We start from the raw sequence: 17,470 nt of genomic DNA, 5'->3' as shown, positions 1-17,470 counted from the left end.
GTTCTACTTCACAAAATTCGTTTAGAAATTTTCGGCGGCGGCAGCGGTACGGGCACGGTTCTCCTGCAGCTGCCGATGGGCCTCCTTTTGCATCTTCTCCAGCTTCTCAAGGCTGAACGACTTCAGCGGCAGCAGCTGGGGCTTGCACAGCGCAAAGTCCTGCTTCTTTTCGTAGAAGAGCTTTCCGCTGGTGGGCAAGATTAGCGTAATCGGTTGTTGCGAGTTGTGCTGCACGTTATGGCTGTGGTGCTGAACGCTGGCACGCTTCTGCTGGTGCTGGATCTGGTGCAATAGCTGCTGTTCCTCGGCGGTGGTCGTTGCGTTCTCAGCTGCTGGCGTCAGGGACATTGCGAGACATTACGAGCAACTGGAAATGAAACAACAAGATTTAAAAAAACATTACTTAATCCACCCTAAAGTGGTTGAAGCCTTCTTCACATTGATTTCATCAAAATATCTAAGATCTAGCCTCTGATAAGTGTTAAATTAAGACTTAATTGCTTATAACTTTTGATAGGGTTGTCAGATCTTCAAAGTTTTGTACTCGTTAGAAAGGTCTTTTAAATACCTTTCTAAAACTGTATAATTTGACGGGGTTTCTTACAAAACCACCCTTTTTACAATCTTCCGGACTTTTGTTAAAATAGTTTTTTAGCATAACTTATGAAGTACTTTACAAAACTTCATAATATTAACTAGGGTTTTGTGGGACCTCAAGACGCATAGAATGAGACCAAAACGGTTCAAATCGGTTCAGCCAGTCTGGAGATAATCGAGTGCATTTTTTCGGTGCACGGACTTACAGACATACACACGCACAGACATTTGCTCAGAATTTGATTCTGAGTCGATAGGTATATGTGAAGGTGGGTCTGCGAGGTCCAATTAAGAAGTTCGTTTTTCGAGTGATTTTATAGCCTTTCCTCAGTAAGGTAAAGTAGGCAAAAAGAGAAGAAAAACCGAAAAAAATATTTTTCAAAGACTGAGAAAAATTTCTACTATTTTCTCTCTGGAACTTTGAAAATCTGGAGTTAGTTTCAAAGACACAGCCTCACAAATGATTCGAATAGATGAATATGATTTTTTTTTCTAAATGTCAGCTAAGAAATCTGTAACTTTGTAATTTCAAGTGACGGAAACTTTTGGTCCGACTTTTATTGTTAAGAAATGAAACTTTTGCGAAATTAACTGATCTTTTAAATACTGATTGGTAGAAATATATATATAATTTCATAGTTTTTTTGTCAAACACTCTTATTTTTGGAAATAAAAATTTGGCCGTTTCGGCATTCTAGAATGACAGAAAAGGTACCTAACTTTGCAAACATATTTATTGTAAGATTCTGATTTTTAAAAAACTTCAAAAGTATGGGACCATAGATAAGTCACGTAAACACTTTTTTGGAAATCTTTACCGAGAGTTTCACTAGCACACAATCATTTTAATAAATTTTAAACTTTCAGAATCAGAATAATTACATAAAAAAAATCATTTTAAGGATCCAAAAAAGAAAAATAATAGTTAAATAATTTTTATTTTATTTAAAAAAAAAGTGAACCTGAACATAATGCAATGAATTTTTGACAGATCTGCACAGCTTTCTAAAACAAACCATATTTTTATACCGAAACTCGTTCCCTCCAGAACCTCAAGCCAAATTCATTTCAAATAAGCTATAACGCGCAATTCGGTTATCTTAACAAATTTAGGATTTTTCATATTCCTTTTGAGCTTTTCATTTTCAATTCATTAGCATTATGGATTTACAAATTTTCTCCCGTGTTCTCTTAAAAAGTGATAATTTTCAAAAATAAATATAACTCAAGTTGAAAAAAACATGTGAGTTATTTTTCCATTTGAATACAACTCCTGGTGAATGAAAATTGTCTTTTTTTTCGACGTACCGTAAACTGGGGTGACTTTGATAGGTTTTGCAAATGCCCGTCAAATTAATATCTAAACATTTTTGAGAATTTTGAGTATGTTAGCATTAAGGGATAGCTTATTATCGAACATATATCCAAAAATGTGGCTGTTACAATGGATGTATCAAAATTAGTTGCCAAATCAAATTTCTATCAATGTCACCCCGGGCTATCAAAGTCACCCCAGTTTACGTTATTTGAGTTTCAAAATTCCATCTTTATCATACTTTAAAAATAATGTAACTTTTGGCCAATTATTCCAAATTCAATTATTCGAAAACGATATTTTTGAGCTCTTTGTGCTCCCAACATCACTTTTATCTAAATCTGAACCCTGAAATGATACACTGATTTTTTAGGGTTTGCATCTGATGCTTTCATATAATAAACTGTAGAAAGCTGTCCTGCACATTTTTTTCGGAACATCCTGTTTCCGCTTAATTTTAAGTTATGAAACAAGGCATAACTGAGATTAGTATCTACAAGATTAATCTTTTTTTTTTTTTTTTGATCAGGAGAATTAAATACTAACAACTTGACCGAATACACCAAATCGATCAAAATATTCCTTAACAAAAAACCGAATTCTTAATTGTAACATATCATATCTGTAAGGACTGTTGCCAAAATTGTATGAATACTAGTATGAACGATGCGATGGCTTCTTAGTCCGAGAAAAACCATGATAATACAAATGAAATCAATTTTCCGTTTTCGTTAGAATTGTCTACGTTTCAAACAGGATGGTTTCGAAAGTTATTTCCTAATTAAAAAAAAAACGTTTCTTAATCCACCATTAGGTGGGTGGTGCCTTCCTCGCATTTACAAAGTAATAATGAAAATAAGTTTATGAAAATAATATATAACTGATACAGACTTTTCCAGAAAACATGCAGACTCTCATTTGAAGCAATGTGGCAACCGGGCGTTTCTGGCGCGACTCTCGCACGTAAACAAAAAGATCCGGCCTTTGAGGTTATGCAAAAATCACCCTTTTTTGTAGCTACAAAAAAAACTTTTTCATGACATAACTTTAAAAGTACTTCATTGAACAGAATGAAATTTAATAGGGTCTTAGGGGACCCCAAAATGAACAGAATAAGGCGGATCCGGCCAAAATCGGTTCAGCCAGTTCTGAGATAATCGTGTGGAAAAAAATCATGTCTACACACATCCCCACAGACATTTGTTCAGAATTTGATTCTGAGTCGATAGGTATACGTGAAGGTATATCTAGGAGGTGTATTTAAGAAGTTCATTTTTCGAGTGATTTTATAGCCTTGCCTCAGTGAGGTGAAGAAGGCAAAAAATTGAATAGCATTGCCTACGATCAGTTCAAATTTTGAAAAAAAGGAAATTAATTAAACCATCGATTAAACTGTGTCGTCGTCGACTTAAAACTTCCAACAATCAAATTTTCTCATAGGTCTTCGCCCGATACGTCGGTCAAATAATCAGTCACAAAGCGACAGATTCAACCACCTCCGCCGGCTATCTTTTCTATGGGGTTACCCATTAAAGTCAACTTTTGCGTCACATACCCTGAAACCATTATTGATTTTTCTGATGACTAAAATCGCAATTTCTGGCACAAATTTGTAACGTCGATAACCACTTCAAAAACTAGTTGCAACAAAAGATTTAACTTTACTCCGATATAAAATCAAATCAACTATTGTATTTTTTAAAAAAGTACCACTAAACCCGACCAATTTTACCTGAAAATCACAATTTTTGCACAACAAATCGCCGCAGTCGAGATTTTTCTTTCTTCGCAACCCGACAAGTGTTTGACAGCTGTGGTGACGTTGTTGACAAGAAAAAAAAGTTTTTTGGGGAAATGTCACGGATAAACAAAAGTCAGTGGCGTCCGAGGCGAGCATATGCTGTCAAAGATGGGGGCAAAAGGAAGTTGTCACTTCCGATTGAGGGGGTAGGACATGGAGTTAATATTTCAAGCAAAACAATGTAAATGGGCCATAGCCGAAGGTAAACAAGCAATCCGTTCTGCGTGGTTGGCCACTTTTTCGTATTACACACTGTAACTGAAAATCGCACTTTGCTGAGTTCGTTTTCGCACTTTTTCATACGATTTTTTCAGTTCAACTACGATTACACTTTTTTGTGTTTTCGCAATCGAACTAAAAAAATCGTATGAAAAAGTGCGAAAACGAACTCAGCAAAGTGCAATTTTCAGTTACAGTGCACTATTTTAGTTTGTATTCCGTTGGTTGGTCAAAGTCAAACTATCACTTTTTATTGGGTTTTTGTCTTCCTCACCTTACTAAGGAAAGGCTATATTGCGCGTATTCCCGAAAAAGACACGCGGCATATCAGCCTCGAAACGACGCGCCACACTTTCGGCAAATGCTCGCTGTCAAATCTCATACTGCCGTGCATACTGCGCTTTTTGTTTTTGTTGATCTTCTTTTTGGAATCGATTGCCATTGTTGCCAGGTACGTTTTTTATTGCACTAAAAGTGCAGAAAATCGCTGGCAACAATGTCTATGGCACATTCTGAAATGCCGCGCGGCGTGTACCTTTTAAAGGAACGGACAATAAAATCACTCAAAAAATGAACTTTTTAATTAGACCTCCTAGACCTACCGTCATTTATACATATCGACTCAGAATCACCAGCTGAGCAAATGTCTGTGTGTTTGGCTGTATGTATACATGTGTACCGAATCAATGTCACTGGAAATCTCGTCACTGGCTGAGCCGATTTTGACCGTATTGGCCTCATTCGATTCGTCTTGGGGTCCCATAAGTCCCTATTGAAATTTATGAGATTTAGTTACACACAAAAAAATATTACGGTATTGACAAAAGCAACTTACTTTTGAATTAAAAAGTTGTTAAAATTTGCTGCATTAAAGTTTTTTCTTGTTTTGAAAGTAAAAACTTTTACTGCTACAGTTTTTGAAAATCTCATTGCTCACTGATTTAAAAGTTTTGCCTTCCTCACCTCACTGAGGCAAGGCTATAAAATCACTCAAAAATTGAACTTTTTAAATACCCAAGTAACCATCCAGCACTAAATGAAGTCACTGTTCAGCACTAACAGCGCATTTATAGCTGCGGGAAAAAGCTAAAATGTTTTGAAATCTGCACCAAATGCGCTTTTACAGCAGATTTGCAGCTGGTTTTGGACTTTATATTTCTGTTTTACAGCTGAGCCCCTACTGTTGTTGTTCCACCCTGCAAAATTTCAAAAAAAAAATGGAGAGGCAAAAATGTTGTTGTCCCTTTCTTTCTCTCTCCTCTGCTTCACTCAGTTCTATTTTTGCGTTGTTTACTACTTTGCCGACTCAGCTGATTGAGAGGGGAAGTTGAATTATTTGCTTGAACTCGCGGTGCTGTCGATATGATGCTGTTGTTGCTGATGATGCTGTTGATGTTCGATGAATCTGGAGCCCGTGTCCTCACGGCTATATGAGGTATGGATTCCCAGGATGGTTTTTAGAGCTACATAAACAGTGTTGTCGCTCAGTAAAATGCACGGACCCTACTTAATATGGACATAAACCAGTCGAATTTTCTCTGTGTATTTTGAAAGACATTTTTCTGTTGATTCTGGATAATTTATTATAATCTAAATACAATCATTTAACAGCCTCCATAACCAAATAACTGTGCCATAATTGCCTAAACCGTTGAATTTCACTTTTTCACCGCACCGAACCACCGCATCTCGCCGTTCCTCGGGATGTTCCCTTCAATCATTACTATCCTGGACAACTGGGAAATGCCCCGAAGCCGGATATTCCTGGTTTCACGAAATTTGCCACAATTCCTCCGTATCCGTAAGTCAGCTGCTGGAGGTCACTGTAACGGTAGTAGGAGAAAGCTAGGAGTTCTTTTAACGTTATGAATCTAAAATTAATAAAATTAAACTTACCAACATGATGAAAAGGTTTCAGTTGCAAACGTTTTTTTTCAATCGTAAAATGAAATTCTCAGCTGACTGCATTTTTCTCCCGCACGATTTGTTTTGGTTTAAAGTATGAGAGAGTAAGCAATATTTTTGGGTTTGTTTGTTGGTGCTCTCTCTTTCGCTCTTACACGGAACAAAATCGTGTTGCCAGTTTGATGAAATATTGTGTTGCAGTGTTGCTAGTAGCAGCATCAAATCAACACTATTCCGGCTATTACCAGAGCAGTTGTTTTAAAGCTAATTTGCTATCACCTTAGCTGTTTTATGACTGATTTGCTGGTGAATGCTGTTTAGCAGCTCATTTGTGATTTCTTTTAGTGCTGGATGGTTACTTGGGTAAGCCTCCCAGATATACCTTTACGTATACATATCGACTCAGAATCAAATTCTGAGCAAATGTCTGTGCGTGTGGATGGACGTAGAATTTTTTTTCTCACTCACTTTTCTCGGAACTGGCTCGACCGATTTTGTCCGGATCTATGTTTTTGGATTTGCCTTCTGGTTCTTTAAGTCTTTTTTAAATTTCATCCGGCTTGGTGCAGTACTTCAAAAGATATGTTCGAAAAACTGTTTTGGTTGATACTAAAAAGGGTCATTATTTACATAATTTAAAAGCTCCGGCGGATAGCTGTCGGAACTTTACGCTCAGTGCACGCACACAAACACTGCAGTGCTTTCAAATGGTTCATTAAATTTATCATACCTAGATGCCAGCACTCAGATGTATAGTGTCTTTACTAAGTAAGCGTTAGCCAAAGCTTTCGTAGTGTGTGGTTGCAAGGCTTTTAGGAGGAAGGCAGCAACCACCTTCCGGTGGATTAAGTAACGTTTTTACATTTAATTCGACTGTAAAATTTCTTTCATTTTGACGTTCTCGTGTAACCGTGTAGCAAATGTAAGTCGCAAATGTAAACAAACACTTTGGTGGGTCCGGTGGTGCTGGTGAGTCTAGGACGCAAAGCAAAGCCGACCGCGGCAGCAACCAGGACTCGGACGCGGAAACCTTCGTGAGCCAAACAGCAGCAGCGGAACGCCTTCGAAGGAGGGTGGTGCAGGAGCGGGACGAGATCGAGTGCTCAAAAAGGACAAGGCCAGCTTCCTGCAGGAACTGCAGCTGTTCCCGGACCGGAATGGGTAAGAAGGAAGCATGGGTGTTTGTGGGGTTTGTGATTGATTTTGTTTGTTTTTGTAGGATGGGAGGTAGGAATGTGGATTCGCACCGGTTGTATTGGGTGGTGGTGGCCCGGGATTGGTGGTTGAAGGTCAATTCGAGTGAGGACTGGGGCGAGATCATCGAGGAGATGGCGCTGCCGAAGCGTTGCGTGAACAACGAGATTGCGTTGAAGAAGATTAACTTCCGGTTTTTGGACAAGTACGCGAATGTTTATTTTCACGAAGGGCCTCCGACGAAGAGGAGGAAGACGAAAAGCTACATAATCGGAGGTGCTCAGCGCAGATGTTGCACTTGGTGCCGGCGGTTTACAGCACCGGTGAGCAGGCCTGCAAAATGTTTCCAACCCAGCGTACACATGAAGCAAACCAAAATGTCAGTTCACTGCTAGCATGTGACTGTAAGCCTACTGTGTCCGTTCAGCCACTGCCGCCTGACTCGTGCCGGTTGGCTGCTGGAGAATGAGAGACGTGAAAAAATGAGCTACACTCACTCAATTCGTGTCGTATGACTGACTCGTAAAATCCTCTCTAAACACTATTTTGACTATTTTTAAACAATTGAATGGTTCCAGACTGTGCAAAACACTTAAAACAACCATAACTTATATTCAAAATTACATTTCCACGCATAAATGCCAACTTTTTGTGTAAAAACTTGTTTCTTTATGTGTGTGCGTGCAACGTCGAATGAGCGTTGGTCGACTACTGCCTCGCATTGCAGCTGCTCAGTGAGCTAGGGCACTCACGACTGAGTCGGGTTTGTTTATGTCACAGTTTTGCGGTTCAGTGAATGGATCTGAAAAAATCGTGTATGCGTCGCCGATTTTCGCGTCAGGACCCCTGACATTTTCAGCTCTGCCGGTGAGTATTGAGAATGTTTGCAGTGGCTAGCCAACTCTAATTACTTTCCATCTCTTTTAGCAACTTCCCGCCCACAAACACTCACGTCGCGACGGCGCAGCTTCAGCCGAATGAATCTGGACAGTGACCCAAAAAAATCTGTGTCATTCTCGAAGTAGGATTACGTGCTCAAAATCGAACTCCGTTCCGAGGGCCTCATCAACTCCATGTTCCGCATGCGCTTCCAGCATCGGGAACTCCCCGTTCAGGCACTTTACTTTCCAGCCGGGAAACGTCGACCACCCTTCCCGAATCAATGGCCAACTCCTCCAAGACTGTCCTGATTGAGGCCGGAAACGTGTCCATCTTGTTTAAAAAAAAAACTTCATCATCCCGGTACGAGAATCGAACTCACGACCTCTGGATTGGAAACCCAGCACGCCGCTAGTCGAAACCCATCCCCTACCGGTCAGTATTCCCAGTGAGCAGATTTGCTCTTTTAAGGGATCTGACGTTGCCGAGCCAGACGGGCTGTCGCGCGTCGAAGCCTCCATCCGGAACCGGGGTATTCGGAAGTTACCGGTGGCGTACCGTATGAAGCAGAAGCTAGTGGAGAAGCGTTAAATACAAAAAAAGTGTTTTTCTAACATACTGTTTAATTTTTTTTAAATAAATGTAAAAAAACCAAGCGCATTTTTCTGAAATTATCCCTATAGTGCTAAATGTTGTGTATTCTTGCCATAAAAGGTTTCTTTTCCAATTAAAAGTAAAATACTTTTACCAATACAACGATTTTGTTCCATAAATGCATAGTAGTATCAAAAACTTTCCAACTTTTAAATTGAAATGTTTGAACTTTCTACGAATATTCACCAACGCAAACTTTTAATCCAACGAACGATCTTTTTAAATTTAGAGTATTTTTTCTTTGTGTGCACACAAAAAAATATTACGGTAATGGCAAAAGTAACTTACTTTTGAATTAAAAAGTTGTTAAAATTTGCTACATTAAAAGTTTTTTTCTTGTTTTGAAAATGAAAACTTTTACTGCTGCAGTTTTTGAAAATCTCATTGCTCACTGATTTAAAAGTTTTTAATTTTAATTCGACTGTAAAATTTCTTTCATTTTGACGTTCTCGTGTAACCGTGTACGCCTAAGTCGCAAATGTAAACAAATACTTTGGTGGGTCTGGTGGTGCTGGTGAGTCTAGGACGCAAAGCAAAGCCGCCCGCGACAGCAGCCAGGACTCGGACGCGGAAACCTTCGTGAGCCAAACAGCAGCAGCGGAACGCCTTCGAAGGAGGGTGGTGCAGGAGCGGGACGAGGTCGAGTGCTCGAAAAAGGACAAGGCCAGCTTCCTGCAGGAACTGCAGCTGTTCCATGGCCGGAATGCGTAAGAAGGAAGCTTGGGTGTTTTGTGGGGTTTGTGATTGGGGTGTATCCCATTTGGCATAAAGCCATTTGGCATAATGCCGTTTGGCATAATGGACGTTTGGCATAACGGTCATTTGGCATAATGGCCATTTGGCATAATGGTCATTTGGCATAATGATGTTAAAATTTCAAAATAAAGTTAATATTGGAATTTCTTTAAGAAGACCATATGAGGTTGTGATAACTGCCGGCGAAAGCTGATTTTTTATTTCTTTAAGAATTTTTTTTTTCTTGATTTGAAAACTGCTGGCTATGGGTGCCCAGAACTTGAAACTTTTGTTCAACACGTTGCTCCACTTGCTGAATATTGTTCCCAGGGCTATTTGCCATTGAGCCAAATATGTTCGACATTTACCCATCGATATTCCAGGTTAAGGGCTAGTACGGAGTTCGGAAGGAAAGGGGTCAAGAAACAGCTTTACGAACAGCATAACAAAGGAGAGGGAGCGATTTCTTGGGGCATTTCTTCACCCTCTTTGGCTTGCTCTCACCGCCGCTGCTGCTCATCTGCTTTTTTTCTTGACCGGTTCCTTCCGAAGTGCATACACTCAACCCCCGGTGGTTGGTCACTTTTTCGTTTGACACTTTTTTAGTTTGTACCCCGTTGGTTGGTCAAAGTCAAACTAAAAAGTGACGAACTGTCACTTTTTACACGGCGCTCACGCCCACTATCAAAACAAACGTTTGGTAGTGTGTGTGAACTCCGTGTAAAAGGGGTGTCAATCTAAAAAGTGACCCCGTTCGTTAGACAACAGTTGGTGTCAAACCATCGGGGTTTGAGTGTATATGCACAGTCTTACATTGGCCTATTTACGTTGTTGTGCTTGAAAAATAGTCCATCGCAATGCTGCCAGTTTACGTCAGCAACATTCCTACCCCCAGGCACGCGGTGTTGACACAAAATTGTCCCACCTCGCCGTCTCGAAGCAACCTTGCTGCCAGGGCTGCTGACAGCTTGTCACATTTTTAGCCTTCTTTCCTTCCGACATCTTGAACGACGTGAAACACGCGTTTTTCGGGTGTAGAAAATATTAATTGTAAGTTTGCGATAATTTGTGACTAAATTGTGTCTAACGTGTGGGGGAGTGGTAGAAATAAGCCAAATTTGCGAGATACTAATGAAAGTTTCCGGTTTTGTTTCGTTTTTAGCGCGATGAAGCTGAACAAGAACGTTTCCTCTTCGCGTCGCAAGAGCCGCAGGCGCCATTTCCAGGCCCCGTCGCACATCCGAAGGAAGTTGATGTCGGCGCCCCTGTCGAAGGAGCTGAAGCAGAAGTACACCGTCCGCTCGATGCCAATCCGCAAGGACGACGAGGTTCAGGTTGTGCGCGGCCACTACAAGGGAAACCAGGTCGGCAAGGTCGTCCAGGTTTACCGTAAGAAGTTTGTCGTTTACATCGAGCGGATCCAGCGTGAGAAGGCCAACGGAACGAACGTGTACGTCGGTGTGCACCCGTCCAAGTGTCTGATCGTCAAGCTGAAGATGGACAAGGATCGCAAGAAGATCCTGGATCGCCGTGCCGCTGGACGCCGGGCGGCGCTGTCCAAGGAGAAGGGCAAGTACACCGAGGAATCGGCCGCGGCCTCCGCGATGGAGACCAGCTCTTAAGCTCTCCCCCTACAAAATTCAGACTCCGCGATCCGTTATTTTTGTACAATGCAACGGGAGTTACCCCTTCTCTGATGGGCTGTTTTGTTGCATTCTAAGAAAGTAAACAAATCCAATAAACTTAAGAAAGAGGAAAAAACACCTGAAAGCTTTGGTTTGTTTGCTGGATTTATTAAATCTATGAGAAATTCCCTTCCCGGAGGACAGCGGCGTTGGCGAGGACAAGCAGCGGATTTCAGGTTTACGAATTGTTCTAGATCACCGGCGGTTTTGTGATAAGGGAATGTCGTTACATATCACTAATGACTGACCCACTTCTTCAGCATTCAACACTTTGTGAATTGCGAATGAATCATGTACCGAGGAGATACAGATTAACAAAATTACAGCATCGATTTCCAAATTTAAAGCATTAAAGTTCTTTACAAAAGGCTGTCTCTATTCAGACTGTAGTCCCGATTCACCCCAGTTGACGGTACATCAACATAAACACTCAATACTAAAAGTGAGCAGGCAAGTTTCAAACCCCGTGACGAAGCCATAAGACGAAGTTCTTCTTCAAAACAAACTCATCAAATCAATCCATCCACTTTAACGACCCCCAGGTTTTTTTGTGTTTTTGCCTTCCTCACCTTACTGAGGAAAGCTGTAGGGGAAATATGCCCATTTCATCACTTTTGCCTTTTCCGCTATAAAATCAACATTTTCAGATGTATCAACAATGGAGAGTTGCTTGCTCACTTTTGTTTGAGCTATTCATTACTTTGGTACAGTCAAAAACACTTTATGAAAGCTGTAATTCATGATCAAATTGCTGATAGGCCGATAATAGAAATAGGCTGAGAAAGGGTATAGTTCCCCTATATGCACTTCGGAAGGAACCGGTCAAGAAAAAATTCAAATGGGCAGCAACGGCGGCGAGAGCAAGCCAGAGAGGGTGAAGAAATGCGCCAAGGAATCGCTCCCTCTCCTTTGTTCTGCTGTTCTCAAAGCTGTTTCTTGACCCCTTTCCTTCCGAACTCCGTACTAGCCCGAAAGGCTATAAAATCACTCGAAAAACGAAATTTGACCTGCTAGACCCACCTTCATGTATACATATCGACTCAGAATCAAATTCTGAGCAAATGTCTGTGTGTGTGGTGGGATGTTGATCAAAAAAATGCACTGGATTATCTCGGCACTAGCTGAACTGATTTGGACCGATTTGGTCCCCTTCGATCCGTCCCAAGTCACTATCTATAAATTGTAAAGTTTAGTAATGTACTTTAAAAGTTATGCTAAAAAAATTCCGTCTAAAGTCCGGAAGATTGTAAAAAGGGTAATTTTTGTAAGAAACCCCGTCATGCTATAAATTTTTGGAAAGGTATTTAAAAGATCTTTCCAACGCGTCCAAAGGTTGAAGATCTGACAACCCTATCAAGAGTAATAAGCACCTAAGTGGCAATTATACACTTTTTTGAGGCCGGATCTCAGATATATTGAAGAAAACGTTGTCCAGATCTACTATGCGACCCATCGTTGGATGGGTAATCAAGAGACCTTTCCAACGGACCCAAATTATTTAAGATCTGACAACCCTATCAAAAGTTCTAAACACTCAAGTGTTATTTGCGACTTTTTTGAGGCCGTGTATTCACTTTATGAATGTGAGGAAGGCACCAACCACCAATAAGGTGGATTAAGTAACGTTTTGCCTTTCTTACTAAAAAAAGGTATAGGTTTTACTTTATGGCTGGACGTCATTTTCATCTTCGTAAATAAGACGATACAGCATGAATATTAATCGGAAAAATCGCCAAAACACTGCATTGATTTTCGACGCTCTATCGATTCATCTTGACAGAACTCGTCTATCTCCAACCCTCGAATTTTGAGAGAATAAATTCCGTGGAGATCGAGTGATGTTCGTATGTGGTAAAATTTTGCCAAATTTTGTGTCGCGCCGTTCTCAGCTCCCCTGAATCCGATTTTGATTCTTCTGAATGCAGATGAAAGCTAGTGTGCTGAACCTGGGTGAGTTGCCGCTCAAATTTCGAAATATCCATCTGTTTTCGGATGTGGACAGACTTTTCTACAAAATACACAGTTTTCAAATGAAAATATGGTCAAAATTTTTCATTTTCATATCTTTTATTTACCTCAAAAATTGTATTTTTCGAGCTCTACAACTTCCCAAATTTTCATCCAGATTCATAATATGGTTCTGGAGTTAGAGCCGTTTGATTAACCTATCATAAGAAAAAAAATCCCTAAAAAAAGGTAAAAGCCCGTATGGTGACCTTCGCCAACATTTTTCGTTTCTAATTTTATCTGAAATTTCTTCCTACATTCATAGTACAGACCATGAGTGAGCATCTAAAACAAATTTGACATCGATCGGCAATCCCGAACAACTTTTAGAACGATTTACTTTTTGCCTTTCTTACTAAAAAAAAGGTATAGGTTTTACTCTATGGCTGGACGTCATTTTCATCTTCGTAAATAAGACGATACAGCATGAATATTAATCGGAAAAATCGCCAAAAAATCACACTGCATTGATTTTCGACGCTTCGTCGTGTCAAGTTGAGCTTCGAATACTGGCGCTAGAATGCTGGCGCACATATGTTTTGGTTCGACTTATACTCGTTTGTAGTAGCTTGTCTACCGATGTTTCCTTCAACATGTAAGATATCGTAGCTTTTCGGTTTCTTTTGCTCTGTCCGTTTTTGCATAACTGTCCAATGTTTATGCAAAAACTTTTTTGACATAGGACATTCATCCGGGTACAAACAATTTGTTTCCCGTGTGCTCCTTAAATCGCTTTTAAGTAGGCTTCATTTGTCGTGTCGTTTTATTCAACAGAGTTCATTGTATTCCAATAGGAGCTTTCGAAGCTTCTTAGCTTTATATCGTTTTCAAAGTTTTCAATGCTCGCGACGCCAATGGCTATCTACCTAAGGTATTGCGATTGAGTGTGTAGTGGTGCAGTTGTAAAAATAGCTATCTCTGACTCTCTCACTTTCGTAGATGCTGAATGGCAAGCTTCCCACTGTGCGGTTAACTCGGTTTTGCTTTGCGCCTGCTTTGTTCGGTTTTTGGGCTCGTACCAAAACTAGAACACCAAAACCGCGGTGTGTGTCGTCACTTGCGCATTCGAAGCTATATTCTATTGGTGAAAATTGTGTTTTCAATTTTTTTTTAGAAAACATATCATTAATAATACCTTGCTTTCATCATAAGATTTTTTGTATCAAGTCAATGTTGTGAATTGAAAGAAGTAATATTCTTAAGTAAGAAAGGCTCTATCTCACCCCTGGTGGGATTAAATCGGGTTTTTTTTGGTTTTGGAGTCCAAAGGTATGAATGGCCAGGGCACCCAAACGTCTTTCTACTGCACCCCGAGGTTCGAACTGACGGCAGGATTTCAAGTGTGCAAATATTAGGTGTGCAGATATTATTTGCAAGGGTGCAGAATTTAGTGCAAAGTGTGCAATAACTATTTATCATAAGACCAAATTCGAGCTAGAACAGTGAAAAATACTAAAAAATAGTAATATATATACCTAACTCCGGTTTTGCGTGTAGGAGCATTGGGAATTGTTTGCCTCTGGTGGCCAGCACTGAATTTCATTTTAGCTAATCGCAGTTTTAGTACGGTTTAATTATGCTATAATGCTTCCAGTATTTAAAAAAAGGTGGGTGCCTTTACTCAACGCCTTTCAGTGAGCTTTTTGCATAACTCTCGGGCGCATTCGATTACACGCTAAAGAAATTTTTCAAATTTATTTCATGCATTACCCACAAACGAAATCAATGTATTCAAGACATTCAAGACTAAAATCAAGCCAAAAGTGTGCGCAACTTTTGTTGAGCGTGTAATCCGTTGAGAAATGTCAAAACATTGAAAGAATTTTGTAAATATTTTCCATTATTTTCCAGATTAAATTAAGTTTTTAAAACTTATATGGTTTGTTTTCGGTCTAAAAGGTATGTTTCAGTTATAACGCCCATGCGTTTTGATAAACAGCTAACATAAAAACTCTTCCAGCCAGCACTCATGGACGGAAAGCGCCCCGAACCAACGGCGACCCTTATAAACCCCGCCGGAAGTGGCAACAGCAGCCTGCTGACCAACGGCTTTGGTACGCAGTTCATGACGATTGCTCCGCCGCTGCTAAACTGCGAGGACGAGCTGATATGGCTGGATCTGACCAACCCGGCGTACCACAAACCGGTGTACAGTTCGAACGAGCCCAAATGCGCCGGGAAGGATGCGAAAAATCTGATCATGCAATCGTTCCGGCACGCGCTCAGCTTGCAGGAACAGAACGATTTGCTGCGGGAGCTCGAGAAGGATCCGGATTTGGTGTACCGCGTGGGGCTGACGCCGGAGAAGCTGCCGGATTTGGTGGAGTACAATCCGCTGATTGCGATTGAGATTTTGCTCAAGTTGATCCATTCGCCGCTGATTACGGAATATTTTAGCGTGTTGGTCAGCATGGAAATGTCGCTGCACTCAATGGAGGTCGTGAACCGGTTGACGACATCGGTCGAGCTGCCGACGGAGTTTGTCCATCTGTACATAAGCAACTGTATTTCGTCGTGTGAGGCGATCAAGGATCGCTATCTGCAGAATCGACTGGTGCGGTTGGTTTGTGTGTTTTTGCAGAGTTTGATCCGGAATCACATCATTGACACGAGCGAGCTGTGCATCGAGCTGGAGGCGTTCTGCGTCGAGTTCAGTAGAATACGGGAAGCGGCCGCGCTGTACAGGCTGCTGAAACAGCTGGAGTCGGACACAAGTGCGACGGCAAATAAACTCAAATGATGTGGATTAAGTAAAAACAACAATATTTATTTTATTTCGAGCCTTCGAAACTAGCCGACTACCCTTATCTTACACACCCCCAAGTGGACCACCCGATTGCGACGGAGTTTGTGCGGCTCCAGGTCGTGATCGACCTCAACCAGCGACCCTTTTCCCATCGTCTTCAGCTGCTTCTCGCCCGGATCGATGTAGATCACGTGTTCCACCTGCAGCGCCGGCTCGTCCGGATCCGATTCCTTGTAACTTATCGCCACTCGACCAAATATCCTCGTGATTGATTCCACCTTTACCGGCATCTTTCCCACTGCCAGTCCCGTTTGTCGCTCGTGCAGCCAAAAAGTTTGCCGCGAGGCTTTCTCAGACAGAACCGACTGCAGTCGGGAAACTGGACAACCCTTGCGCTTCTTCATCGAACCCTCCCTAGCGGGTTCGTAGTAACAACCGACCGTTTCCGGAACCGCAGCACCGCCACCCATCGGCACATTATCCGGAGTCGATTCCAAACTTTCAATTTCCGCCTCCGGACTCGCCTGAAACGTGTCCTCCAATGCCTTCCATCGGGGACTTTTCTTCTCCGTCGACCTCACCGCCGTCCCATTCGTTTTGAACGATTCGTCCAGCTTAAGCCAACTGGAGCGTTTCTTCGCCACGGGCGTCGTCCTAGTCACCACCGGCTTCATCCAAGCCTTGGACTTTTCCAACGTGACCGCTCGCGGCACAGCGGACGGCACCAGCAGCGTGTCGTCCGTAATCCGTCGGCCACAGCTGCCCGGGCTTTTGGCGATCCGATAGTCCAACGTGGCAACTCGTTTGGCGCGCTTGCACCGAATCGACTCGCAGTCCGAGTCGGAGGAGTCCGTCGTTTCGGAAATCACGTCCGCGGCTTCATCTTCGGACACTTCTTCGATGTCCGAGTCGAGCCGGGATGGTTCGGTGACTTCTAGCGAAGGTGCGGAACATGGCTCGATTGTGTACTCTTGCGGACTTGAGTGGGCGACAGCCGGGGCAGTGTTTTCTTCATCGGAAGCGTCTTCGATTTCTAGCTCAGCATCGGTTTCGGTACGATTCTGTAAATAAAAATCAAAATATCTTTTAGATTCAGTTAAACAAAACATAAACCCTCTTAATTCTATTACCGGAACCGTTTCGTATAAGCTTCGATTGGAGGACTTTTGAAACAACTGAGTAAGAGCTCGGGACGCCCTACCGTTTCTACGTGGATCCTTCCGGGTCGATTTGGTGAAGCATGGCGAGTTTACTAGCTGATCGAAAGTTTTCCACGATTTATTCATGTTTAAACATGGTTTGAGGATTTCCTGTAAATATCAAGAGTTTGTTTTATCTTTAAAATGATGATAACTGCCAGCAGTACCTACCTCAAATTTACATAAATAAAAACTTCATATCAAGCAATTAATAATCAAAACATAATGCCCTGATAAAAAGTCTGACTAACAGGATAAAGTTGCCAAATTTAATTACATTAATTCGAGCCAAACATTTCATTAGGGCACAAAACCAAAAAGTAAACATTCGGGATTATTCCACTATTCCACTCCATAGTACACTCCCTACATGCCCTCCAAGAATCAGATTGATAGCAAACAATTTCCTATTGAAAAAATCAAAAAAACAAAAGGGCACATAACAATGTTCACTCCAAACCAGAAAAAAAGTTCAATTGTGCCCTTTTCTTTTTCGTTAGTTTTTTGTGGTTAAGGAACTTTCTATGTTATAAA

General features: G+C 41.4%; 5 protein-coding genes across 6 annotated transcripts; 3 read left to right on the top strand and 2 right to left on the bottom strand.

Annotated features, from left to right (window-relative positions):
- Window positions 1–21: 21 nt before the first annotated feature.
- LOC120415992 (uncharacterized) lies at window positions 22–3,739 on the bottom strand. 2 transcript variants are annotated; one of them, XM_039577649.2, is made up of 2 exons: window positions 3,645–3,739; window positions 22–367 (listed from the first exon to the last, which is right to left on the bottom strand). In XM_039577649.2, exon 2 carries the CDS (start codon window positions 346–348, stop codon window positions 22–24), a length of 327 nt encoding a protein of 108 aa, XP_039433583.1. In that variant the 5' UTR covers window positions 349–367; window positions 3,645–3,739. The 2 variants fall into 2 exon arrangements, with proteins under 2 accessions (XP_039433583.1, XP_039433590.1); XM_039577656.2 differs by lacking the exon at window positions 3,645–3,739 and adding an exon at window positions 3,468–3,623.
- A 3,032-nt stretch (window positions 3,740–6,771) lies between these two features.
- Window positions 6,772–8,231, top strand: LOC120416639 (AT-rich interactive domain-containing protein 2-like). The gene is made up of 3 exons (XM_052706910.1): window positions 6,772–6,998; window positions 7,057–7,354; window positions 7,959–8,231. The coding sequence occupies exons 2-3, from the start codon at window positions 7,058–7,060 to the stop codon at window positions 8,010–8,012; spliced, it is 351 nt and encodes a 116-aa protein (XP_052562870.1). The 5' UTR covers window positions 6,772–6,998; window position 7,057; the 3' UTR covers window positions 8,013–8,231.
- A 1,973-nt stretch (window positions 8,232–10,204) lies between these two features.
- LOC120416902 (60S ribosomal protein L26) lies at window positions 10,205–11,060 on the top strand. The gene is made up of 2 exons (XM_039578802.2): window positions 10,205–10,349; window positions 10,462–11,060. Exon 2 carries the CDS (start codon window positions 10,466–10,468, stop codon window positions 10,919–10,921), a length of 456 nt encoding a protein of 151 aa, XP_039434736.1. The 5' UTR covers window positions 10,205–10,349; window positions 10,462–10,465; the 3' UTR covers window positions 10,922–11,060.
- Window positions 11,061–14,781: 3,721 nt separating this feature from the next.
- On the top strand, window positions 14,782–15,758 carry LOC120416600 (CCR4-NOT transcription complex subunit 11). Its single transcript, XM_039578394.2, has 2 exons — window positions 14,782–14,890; window positions 14,952–15,758. The coding sequence occupies exon 2, from the start codon at window positions 14,961–14,963 to the stop codon at window positions 15,729–15,731; it is 771 nt and encodes a 256-aa protein (XP_039434328.1). The 5' UTR covers window positions 14,782–14,890; window positions 14,952–14,960; the 3' UTR covers window positions 15,732–15,758.
- Window positions 15,732–17,470, bottom strand: LOC120416597 (uncharacterized). Its single transcript, XM_039578380.2, has 3 exons — window positions 17,108–17,470; window positions 16,868–17,047; window positions 15,732–16,798 (listed from the first exon to the last, which is right to left on the bottom strand). Exons 2-3 carry the CDS (start codon window positions 17,021–17,023, stop codon window positions 15,782–15,784), a joined length of 1,173 nt encoding a protein of 390 aa, XP_039434314.1. The 5' UTR covers window positions 17,024–17,047; window positions 17,108–17,470; the 3' UTR covers window positions 15,732–15,781.

Source organism: Culex pipiens, chromosome 1 (genome assembly GCF_016801865.2).
Source record: "Culex pipiens pallens isolate TS chromosome 1, TS_CPP_V2, whole genome shotgun sequence".
NCBI classification, from domain to species: domain Eukaryota; kingdom Metazoa; phylum Arthropoda; class Insecta; order Diptera; family Culicidae; genus Culex; species Culex pipiens.
The sequence above is the reverse complement of the archived record's forward strand: the minus strand, read 5'-3'. Positions and strand labels throughout refer to the sequence as shown.

Bases quoted from the DNA above. Each gene is read 5' to 3' on its own strand.
- LOC120415992 (XM_039577649.2), bottom strand. From the start codon at position 348: ATGTCCCTGACGCCAGCAGCTGAGAACGCAACGACCACCGCCGAGGAA.
- LOC120416639 (XM_052706910.1), top strand. From the start codon at position 7,058: ATGGGAGGTAGGAATGTGGATTCGCACCGGTTGTATTGGGTGGTGGTG. The intron at 7,355-7,958 runs GTGAGCAGGCCT...CATCTCTTTTAG, and splicing joins GCCGGCGGTTTACAGCACCG to CAACTTCCCGCCCACAAACA.
- LOC120416902 (XM_039578802.2), top strand. From the start codon at position 10,466: ATGAAGCTGAACAAGAACGTTTCCTCTTCGCGTCGCAAGAGCCGCAGG.
- LOC120416600 (XM_039578394.2), top strand. From the start codon at position 14,961: ATGGACGGAAAGCGCCCCGAACCAACGGCGACCCTTATAAACCCCGCC.
- LOC120416597 (XM_039578380.2), bottom strand. From the start codon at position 17,023: ATGAATAAATCGTGGAAAACTTTCGATCAGCTAGTAAACTCGCCATGC. The intron at 16,799-16,867 runs GTAATAGAATTA...TTTTATTTACAG, and splicing joins GCTTATACGAAACGGTTCCG to AATCGTACCGAAACCGATGC.